General features: G+C 49.5%; 1 protein-coding gene across 1 annotated transcript; it reads right to left on the bottom strand.

Moving 5' to 3' along the window:
* Positions 1–280: 280 nt before the first annotated feature.
* LOC135022273 (interferon lambda-3-like) lies at positions 281–1229 on the bottom strand. The gene has a single exon (XM_063953305.1). The coding sequence runs from the start codon at positions 956–958 to the stop codon at positions 416–418; it is 543 nt and encodes a 180-aa protein (XP_063809375.1). The 5' UTR covers positions 959–1229; the 3' UTR covers positions 281–415.
* Positions 1230–11041: the final 9812 nt, after the last annotated feature.

Raw genomic sequence — 11041 nt, 5'->3', positions numbered from 1 at the left:
AGTTGGGTAATGTCAGCTGCCTGCATCCATCTCCCTAATCTTAGCGGGCCGGCTGGTGTAACCTGCGTTCCTGGTCTCTGAGTGATTGGCGCTGCAGATAAAGTAGATAAAAGTAGGAGGACAGGTACATGTATTTGTAGGAAAAAGTAAAATTTATTAATAAAGATGTTAACCCCAATTCTTCCTCCAGGGAGCCAGGGAACCATATATAACAATAAATATAGAATTTAATTGAACAATGATATTATAAATTAATCTATAAATAAAATAAATAGGGTCTATCAAGCAGAGTATTGGGCATTCTTTGTAATGATGATTAGCCAGATCCACCAGAGAAAGACGGGAGACCTCTTGTAGGATCAGGAGCCAGGCATGTGTATACGGAGGGAGGTCTAGCTTCCTCTTGTTCTAGGTCTTACCTGACAAGCTTTCCTGCAGCCCAACAAGTCACATCTTCTACCCTTAGTGAGATGAGGCTGAGTAACACAGCAGCCTGGACACATTCTGGAGATGCTGCTTCTGTAAAACGTTGGAGGTGGTGCAGCCAGGGCCTCAGCCGCTGGGAGGCAGATTCTCTGTATTCTGGTGACTCCCTACAGATCATCAGGTCATCTCTCAGTGTGAGGAAAGCCATAAGTGACTGTGATACAGCGTCGGGCACAGCAGATGTGGACATATTGGTCAGTACATCAGCAGCTAGTGACACTCGCTCCAAGGTCAGGATCAGGCGGTCACTGGGCTCCAGGTCACATACAGTCGGCTTGTGTTTCATCATTCTCCTGTAACATCTGGTTGCATTGATGGACATGTTCTTCTCAGAATCACTTTGCAGCTGTCTCAGGAGTTTGACGTCAGTGGGAGACACAGATAAATACCGGTACACCGGGCAGTGTCTTCTGTGCGGGGATCCACACACTGCCACCACTGGTATGGTGATGGTCACAAGTCTGATGTCCATGGTTTATGTGCTGGTCTGGATACAGGGATCTTCTGCTGGAAACCTGCCGGGTTACACTGCGTCTCTCCAGCGCTGGTCTCAGGTCTAGTTCCAGTCTTTCCATGTTTCTTCCTTTATATCTCAGTCTCCAGGAGAAAAGTCTCTTCATTTTCATGATGTTAAGGTTTCTTCTTGCGTCCGGAATACAAGTGACAGGAGAGAGGTGACAGCAGCCGCTGGGAATCCTGCACTACTTTCACTTTCCTTCCCATACAGGTGAGACGCTGATGTTAGGTAACTGGGAGGATACTTCCTCCTGTCACACCACAAGCGCCTCCCTCCTGTTACAGGTCAGACAAGGATTCCTCCTGTCACACAGAGATCACATCCATATTGCTGCATCTCCATGTATTACAGGGCTGGTGACTGCAGGGCTTGCTGTGCAATACGTTACTGACAGCTGTGACTAACAATAAGGGAATGACTACAATGTATCACTGGCAGCGGGGCATTCTCCTTGTAAGGTGTGACTGATAATAGATAGGGGCTATCTCTGCGACAGGTATGGACGGACATGGGGATGCTGTCTCCACAAATATCTCTAGCCTAGGCAGTGTCGGACTGGAGCATGAAGGGCCCACCGGGGGTATGCAGTGGTAGGGGCCCATGATTAGAGGTGTGGCCAGCCTCCAAAGAGGGTGTGGCCCTTGATAATTTATATAGTAATTAATGCTAGTGCATGCATGATAATGTGGCAGATTAATGACAGTAATGTACTGTAGAGAATACATCATAATCCTGTGCAGTATAAGGTAACATATGTATAATGTATAATTCAAGAGCACAATCCAGAACTAGATCCCTAGAGGAGGAGGGGGCCCCAAGTAGTAGGGCCCACCGGTGGTTTCCCCTGTACCCCTGTGGGCCAGTCCAAGCCTGAGCCTAGGTATATGCATCCGTTGGGATCAGTGGTTGGTGCTGACTTGGAGGACCCCGGCGGACTTCTTCTTGCTGCTTCTACAGAGCCCATACTTACTTGAGTTCTTGGATGGGAAAGCAGCTCCTATATCTCACACTACCTACAATAACCTCCATATAGTGGGCTTTGGCCTCCTGTCAGCAGAGCTTTTTCTGAAGGTGATCAGAAGAAAGATAAAGATTCGGGACTAAAATAACTTGTCATAATAGTGAGACATATTTGTCAACCCAAGTAACCGCTATACTTTTCCAATCGTGGATATAGCATTTGGTTGCAGGTGCTCCCAGAATTAAGTAAGTGTACTCAATATTTTCCAGTTGCATAGAAGACAAAATATCTCCATGGGGCACACTTATGTAGTCTGCATTGTTTAAAATATAACTTTTAATATATTATATGAATAATATACTTGTAGCAATGCAAAATGTTATAAAATCGTATAAATTCCTAAGTTTAGGTCTCATTCAGTTCTATATATATATATATGATACACCATTAGTAGCCACCTGTATTGATATATATTGGGCATCACTGTGCATTCAGTATTTAAAAAAACCTGTAGGGACACTACAGATTATGAAGATACACAGATATCCCTCATAGAGGGGCGGAGTTATACCGAGCAGTGTGTGATCTGTCTCTGAGGAGAGGGGCGGAGTGATTCAGGCTGAGGGTGATGAGTCCTGTCAGGGGTTCTCTCCTGAGGTAGCTGGGAGAGAGGGGAGCTGCCTTCCCCTTGGTGACTGACAGCAGAGGCTTGTAATTGGGAGGAAACGCTGTCCTCAGCCCATACCTCCAAACTGTCCCTCTGTTTGGATACTGTCTCACCAGCAGGCCACAGTGTCCCGCGAACGGGGGGGGGGGGGGGGGGGCAGGTTGGGGAAGCCTGTGATCACCGCTGCTCTGCTCTACGCATGCGCACGACATTTAACAGTGCTGGGAGGTGAGCCAGAGAGCAGCTTAGGGAGCATTGGGCATGCCCACAAAATGACGAATGTGGGGGTCGTACTGCAAGACCCCGCACTATCCTCCCAAGGCCCCGCCCCATTTTGGTCACGGGAGCGCCTCTGGCATGCCAGATCCCATTTCCAAGTCATAAGAAGTTGAGGGGTATACTGAGGAACATGTCTGTCACCTGTGCCCCACATTGCAATTGCACTGCAGCATTTATCATTGCAATAATCGCAAAGCACAGTAAAAGCTGTAAACAAGTGAGCTCTCAGGGTTTAATTAAACAAAATCAGACATTTTTCCTCAAGCAATAGCTCTCAGGAGAAGCTGCCTCTGAGAGACTGTAATTGTAAGATCACATCTGCAGCAGACATCACTGCACAGAGCCACAGCAGATGACAAGAGACAGGGGCTAAGGGGGTAATTCAGATCTGATCGCTAGGCAGCGATTTTTGCAGCCCTGCAATCAGAGGTGTAACAAGGTGTCATGGTGCCTGGAGCAAGGTATGTTTCGGCGCCCCCCTCCCCTGTACTGAATTGGGGGCGTGGCATCCAGGGCTGGTTCTAAACCTAGTGACATCCAGGGCGAAAGTTTCCTTTGGCACGCCCCCCCCCCGCGCGCACACACACACACACACACACACACACACACACACAGAGGGTAAGCATAGTGCGCGCCGAAGGTGCGCTGCAGAAAATAGGAGTGTGGCTGCATAAGGAAGGGGCATGGCCACAGTTATGCCCCCTGTAGTTATGGACCCAGTAGTTGTGCCTCCTGTAGCTGTGCCCCCAGTAGATTTGCCCCCAGTAGATGTGCCCCCTGTAGCTGTGCCCCCTGTAGCTGTGCCGTCAGTAGGTGTGCCCCTAGTGGGTGTGCCTCCTGTAGCTGTGCCCTGAGTAATTGTGCAGCCTGGTCTGTGCCCCCTGTAGCTGTGTCCCCCATATATTTGTCCCCAGTAGTTGTGCCCCCTGTAGATTTGCCCCCTGTAGCTGTGCCCCCAGTAGGTGTGCCCCCTGTAGCTGTGGCCGCAGTAGGTGTGCCCCCAGTAGCTGTGGCCCCAGTAGGTGTGTCCCCTATAGATTTGCCCCAGTAGTTGTGCCCAGTGTAGATTTGTCCCCAGTAGTTGTGCCCCCTGTAGATTTGCCCCCAGTAGGTGTGCCCCCTGTAGATTTGCCCCCAGTAGGTGTGCCCCCTGTAGCTGTACCCCCAGTAGGTGTGCCCCCTGTAGCTGTACCCCCAGTAGGTGTGCCCCCTGTAGCTGTGGCCCCAGTAGGTGTGCCTCTGTAGCTGTGGCCCCAGTAGGTGTGCCTCTGTAGCTGTGCCCCCTGGAAGCGCTGAAAACATAAAATAAAATAAAAAACAATACAAACATAAAATACTCACCTGCCCGCTCCTGCTTCCCGACTGCTGCTGGCCGCGTCTCCGCCGTCCGTGCTTGTGACGCATGACGTCACACTAAAGTCACGGACCAGAGGGGAGGAGGGATGGGAGGGGAGCGGGGGGAGGGACGGGTGGGGGGGAGTGGAGAGGAGGAACGGGAGGGAGGCGAGGGGAGGGAGAGACTTGAAGCAGCTCGGGCTTCCAGCTGTCAGTGACTGACAGCTGCGGCTGCGAGCTGCTTGCGGCCAGGCAGAGGTTCCGGCGGAGTCGAGCTGCGGCGCCCTGTACTGTCTTGGGTGCCTGGAGCTCGAGCTCCACCGGAACTGCCCTCCCTACGTCCCTGCCTGCAATCAGATAGTCTCCGCCTACAGGGGGAGTGTATTTTAGCTGTGCAAGTGTGCGAACGCATGTGTATCAGAGCTGTACAAACAGATCTTGTGCAGTCTCTGCGCAGCCCAGGACTTACTCAGCCGCTGCGATCACATCAGCCTGTCCGGGGCCGGAATTGACGTCAGGAACCCTCCCTGCAAATGCTAGGACACGCCTGCGTTTTTCCAGACACTCCCAGAAAACAGTCAGTTGCCACCCACAAACGCCTTCTTCCTGTCAATCTCCTTGCGAACGCGCATGTGAATGGATCCTTCGCACAATCCCGTCGCTGAAAGGCGCTCCCTGTTGCAGCTGTGCGACACGCCAGCGCAGTGCAGTGCATATGCATTAGCAGTTCAGATCTGATCGCCCGCTGTGCGAAAACAGCAGCGATCAGATCTGAATTACCCCCTAAGTGCTATATCCTAGAATGGTAACTTCTACAGCAGTTTCAGATAATCCTAACCTTCAATTGTGCCATTGATTAGGATAAATCCAGAGCAACTTTCACTCTAAATAATTCACTAGCAGTGATAGTTTTGTTTTTTTAAAAATGTTTAATAAATATGGGATCTATTCAGGGCCAGATTAAGAGCCACATGGGCCTGAAGCTGAAAATCTTCAAGGGCCTACTGTGAGATGCGGAGGAGCTGTGATCAGTGTGGGTGTGGGAGGGGCCAGAGCCACATGGCTTAGTAAACAGACCCCTATAAATGCTAGGATCCATTACAGCATATACTTGAGCCTATTCAATAGATTCTTCAGGAGAGCTATTGCGAGTTGTGCCACAGTGGACAGGAGGGTGGACAGCGCAACAGCAAACAGAGGAGATATCATTCTGCTAACATGCAGAACTGAAAAGATCCCGCTTCTAGTACTACAACATAACAGCAAAGAGCACAGGAAGGAGTTACTTACATTTCCTAAGTCTTCAGGGATCTTTCCAGTCAGACTGTAGTATTACAAAACTTGAGTCTTAAACTACATTACTAATGAACCCGGGCTCTCACCATTCAAGTGCTACTCTATAAAAGAGGAATTACGTACTATACACCTAAGTGTACCACCTTATAGAAATCAGCTGAACTGAATTGGGGGGTATTGTGGATCCACATTAGACTAATAATAAGAATTTACTTACCGATAATTCTATTTCTCGTAGTCCGTAGTGGATGCTGGGGACTCCGTCAGGACCATGGGGTTTAGCGGCTCCGCAGGAGACAGGGCACAATAATAAAAGCTTTAGGATCAGGTGGTGTGCACTGGCTCCTCCCCCTATGACCCTCCTCCAAGCCTCAGTTAGGATACTGTGCCCGGACGAGCGTGCATAATAAGGAAGGATATTGAATCCCGGGTAAGACTCATACCAGCCACACCAATCACACCGTACAACCTGTGATCTGAACCCAGTTAACAGTATGATAACAACGAAGGAGCCTCTGAAAAGATGGCTCACAACAAGAATAACCCGATTTTTGTAACAATAACTATGTACAAGTATTGCAGACAATCCGCACTTGGGATGGGCGCCCAGCATCCACTACGGACTACGAGAAATAGAATTATCGGTAAGTAAATTCTTATTTTCTCTAACGTCCTAAGTGGATGCTGGGGACTCCGTCAGGACCATGGGGATTATACCAAAGCTCCCAAACGGGCGGGAGAGTGCGGATGACTCTGCAGCACCGAATGAGAGAACTCCAGGTCCTCCTCAGTCAGGGTGTACCCCTGACCAAGTATCAGCTCGGCAAAGTTGTAAAGCCGAGACCCCTCGGGCAGCCGCCCAAGATGAGCCCACTTCCTTGTGGAATGGGCTTTTACTGATTTTGGCTGTGGCAAGCCTGCCACAGAATGTGCAAGCTGAATTGTACTACAAATCCAGCGAGCAATCGTCTGCTTAGAAGCAGGAACACCCATCTTGTTGGGTGCATACAGGCTAAACAGCGAGTCAGATTTTCTGACTCCAGTCGTCCTGGAAACATATATTTTCAGGGCCCTGACAACATCAAGTAACTTGGAGTCCTCCAAGTCCCTAGTAGCCGCAGGTACCACAATAGGTTGGTTCATGTGAAAAACAGAAAACACCTTAAGGAGAAATTGAGGACGAGTCCTCAATTCTGCCCTGTCAGAATGAAAAATTAAGTAAGGGCTTTTATATGATAAAGCCGCCCATTCTGACACACGCCTGGCTGAAGCCAGGGCTAATAGAATCTTCACCTTCCATGTGAAATATTTTAATTCCACAGTGGTGAGTGGATCAAACCAATGTGACTTTAGGAAACTCAAAACAACATTGAGATCCCAAGGTGCCACTGGGGGCACAAAAGGAGGCTGTATATGCAGTACCCCTTTTACAAACGTCTGAACTTCAGGCACTGAAGCCAGTTCTTTCTGGAAGAAATTCGACAGGGTCGAAATTTGAACCTTAATGGACCCTAATTTTAGGCCCATAGACAGTCCTGTTTTCAGGAAATGTAGGAAACGACCCAGTTGGAATTCCTCTGTAGGGACCTTCTTGGCCTCACACCACGCAACATATTTTCGCCAAATGCGGTGAAAATGTTTTGCGGTTACATCCTTCCTGGCTTCGACCAGGGTAGGGATGACTTCATCTGGAATGCCCTTTCAGGATCCGGCGTTCAACTGCCATGCCGTCAAACGCAGCCGCGGTAAGTCTTGGAACAGACAAGGCCCCTGCTGGAGCAGGTCCTCTCTTAAAGGTAGAGGCCACGGTTCTTCCGTGAGCATCTCTTGAAGTTCCGGGTACCAAGTCCTTCTTGACCCATCCGGAACCACGAGTATCGTTCTTACTCATCTCCTTCTTATGATTCTCAGTACTTTTGGTATGAGATGCATAGGAGGGAACACATACCCTGACTGGTACACCCACAGTGTTACCAGAGCGTCCACCGCTATTGCCTGAGGGTCCCTTGACCTGGCGCAATATCTGTCTAGTTTTTTGTTCAGGCGGGACGCCATCATGTCCACCTTTGGTTTTTCCCAACGGTTTACAATCATGTGGAAGACTTCCCGCTGAAGTCCCCACTCTCCCGGGTGGAGGTTATGCCTGCTGAGGAAGTCTGCTTCCCAGTTTTCCACTCCCGGAATTAACACTGCTGAGAGTGTTATCACATGATTTTTCGCCCAGCGAAGAATCCTTGCAGTTTCTGCCATTTCCCTCCTGCTTCATGTGCCGCCCTGTCTGTTTACGTGGGCGACTGCCGTGATGTTGTCCCACTGGATCAATACCGGCTGACCTTGAAGCAGAGGTCTTGCTAAGCTTAGAGCCTTGTAAATTGCCCTTAGCTCCAGTATATTTATGTGGAGAGAAGTCTCCAGACTTGATCACACTCCCTGGAAATTTTTTTCCTTGTGTGACTGCTCCCCAGCCACTCAGGCTGGCATCCGTGGTCACCAGGACCCAGTCCTGAATGTCGAATCTGCGGCCCTTTCATAGATGAGCACTCTGCAGCCACCGCAGAAGAAAACACCCTTGTCCTTGGAGACAGGGTTATCCGCTGATGCATCTGAAGATGCGATCCGGACCATTTTCCCAGCAGATTCCACTGAAAGGTTCTTGCGTGAAATCTACCGAATGGGATCGCTTTGTAAGAAACCACCATTTTTCACAGGACCCTTGTGCAATGATGCACTGATACTTTTCCTGGTTTTAGGAGGTTCCTGACTAGCTCGGATAACTCCCTGGCCTTCTTCTCCGGGAGAAAACATCCTTTTCTGGACTGCGTCCAGAATCATTCCTAGGAACATTAGACGTGTCGTCGGAAAAAGCTGCGATTTTGGAATATTTAGAATCCACTCGTGCTGTCGTAGAACTACTTGAGATAGTGCTACTCCGACCGCCAACTGTTCTCTGGACCTTGCCCTTATCAGGAAAGCGTCCATATTTCTTTTAGGAAGATCATCATTTCGGCCATTACCATGGTAAAGACCCGGGGTGCCGTGGACAATCCAAACGGCAGCGTCTGAACTGATAGTGACAGTTCTGTACCACGAACCTGAGATACCCTTGGTGAGAAGGGCAAAATTTGGACATGTAGGTAAGCGTCCCTGATATCCAGTGACACCATATCGTCCTGGTTCGCTATCACTGCTCTGAGTGACTCCATCTTGATTTGAACCCTTGTATGTAATTGTTCAAATCTTTTAGATCTCACCGAGCCGTTTGGCTTCAGTACCACAATATAGTGTGGAATAATACCCCTTCCCTTGTTGTAGGAGGGGTACTTTGATTATCACCTGCTGGGAATACAGCCTGTGAATTTTTTCCCAATACTGCCTCCCTGTCGGAGGGAGACGTTGGTAAAGCAGACTTCAGGAACTTGTGAGGGGAAGACGTCTCGAATTTCCAATGTACACCTGGGATACTACGTGTAGGATCCAGGAGTCCACTTGCGAGTGAGCCCACTGCGTGCTGAAACTCTTGAGATGACCCCCCACCGCACCTGAGTCCGCTTGTATGGCCCCAGCGTCATGCTGCGGACTTGGCAGAAGCTGTGGAGGACTTCTGTTCCTGGGAATGGGCTGCCTGCTGCAGTCTTCTTCCCTTTCCTCTAACCCTGGGCAGATATGACTGGCCTTTTGCCCGCCTGCCTTTATGGGTACGAAAGGACTGAGACTGAAAAGACTGTGTCCTTTTCTGCTGAGATGTGACTTGGGGTAACAAAAGTGGATTTTCCAGCTGTTGCCATGGCCACCAGGTCCGATGGACCGCCCCTTTATACGGCAATACTTCCATGTGCCGTCTGGAATCTGCATCACCTGACCACTGTCGTGTCTATAAACATCGTCTGGCAGATATGGACATCACATCTACTCTTGATGCCAGAATGCAAATATCCCTCTGCGCATCTCGCATATATAGAAATGCATCCTTAAAATGCTCTATAGTCAATAAAATATTGTTCCTGTCAAGGGTATCAATATTTTCAGTCAGGAAATCCGACCAAGCCCCCCCAGCGCTGCACATCCAGGCTGAGGCGATTGCTGGTCGTAGTATAACACCAGTATGTGTGTATATACTTTTTAGGATATTTTTCAGCTTCCTATCAGCTGGCTCCTTGAGGGCGGCCGTATCTGGAGACGGTAACGCCACTTGTTTTTATAAGCGTGTGAGCGCCTTATCCACCCTAAGGTGTGTTTCCCAACTCGCCCTCACTTCTGGCGGGAAAGGGTATACCTCCAATAATTTTCTATCGGAGGAAACCCACGTATCATCACACACTTTAATTTATCTGATTCAGGAAAAACTACAAGTAGATTATTCCCACCCTACATAATACCCTTATTTGTGGTACTTGTAGTATCAGAAATATGTAACACCTCCTTCATTGCCCTTAACATGTAACGTGTGGCCCTAAAGGAAAATACGTTTGTTTCTTCACCGTCGACACTAAAGTCAGTGTCCGTGTCTGTGTCGACCAACTGAGGTAAATGGGCGTTTTTACAAGCCCCTGACGGTGTCTGAGACGCCTGGACAGGTACTAATTTGTTTGCCGGCCGTCTCATGTCGTCAACCGACCTTGCATCGTGTTGACATTATCACGTAATTCCTAAATAAGCCATCCATTCCGGTGTCGACTCCCTAGAGAGTGACATCACCAATACAGGCAATTTGCTCCGCCTCCTCACCAACATCGTCCTCCTACATGTCGACACACACGTACCGACACACAGCACACACACAGGGAATGCTCTGATAGAGGACAGGACCCCACTAGCCCTTTGGGGAGACAGAGGGAGAGTTTGCCAGCACACACCAAAAACGCTATAATTATACAGGGACAACCCCTTATACAAGTGTTTTCCCTTATAGCATTTTCACATATGTAATCATATCGCCAAATAAGTGCCCCCCCTCTCTGTTTTAACCCTGTTTCTGTAGTGCAGTGCAGGGGAGAGCCTGGGAGCCTTCCTCACAGCAGAGCTGAGCAGGAAAATGGCGCCGTGTGCTGAGGAGAATAGGCCCCGCCCCCTAAAACGGCGGGCTCTTCTCCCGGAGTTTGTGAGATCTGGCAGGGGTTAAATACATCCATATAGCCTCAAGGGCTATATGTGATGTATTTTAGCCATAAAAAATGTATAATACATTGCTGCCCAGGGCGCCCCCCCAGCGCCCTGCACCCTCAGTGACCGCTGGTATGAAGTGTGCTGACAACAATGGCGCACAGCTGCAGTGCTGTGCGCTACCTTATGAAGACTGAAAGTCTTCTGCCGCCTGTTTCTGGACCTCTGGACCTCTTCAACTTCGGCATCTGCAAGGGGGGTCGGCGGCACGGCTCCGGGACGAACCCCAGGGTGAGACCTGTGTTCCGACTCCCTCTGGAGCTAATGGTGTCCAGTAGCCTAAGAAGCAAATCCATCCTGCACGCAGGTGAGTTTACTTCTCTCCCCTAAGTCCCTCGTA

The sequence above is a fragment of the Pseudophryne corroboree genome, chromosome 1 (genome assembly GCF_028390025.1).
Source record: "Pseudophryne corroboree isolate aPseCor3 chromosome 1, aPseCor3.hap2, whole genome shotgun sequence".
Classification (NCBI taxonomy): domain Eukaryota; kingdom Metazoa; phylum Chordata; class Amphibia; order Anura; family Myobatrachidae; genus Pseudophryne; species Pseudophryne corroboree.
This window is presented reverse-complemented; position numbering and strand designations above follow the sequence as displayed.

What these genes read in the sequence shown, in the direction of transcription:
- LOC135022273 (XM_063953305.1), bottom strand. Translation starts at nt 958, where the DNA reads ATGGACATCAGACTTGTGACCATCACCATACCAGTGGTGGCAGTGTGT.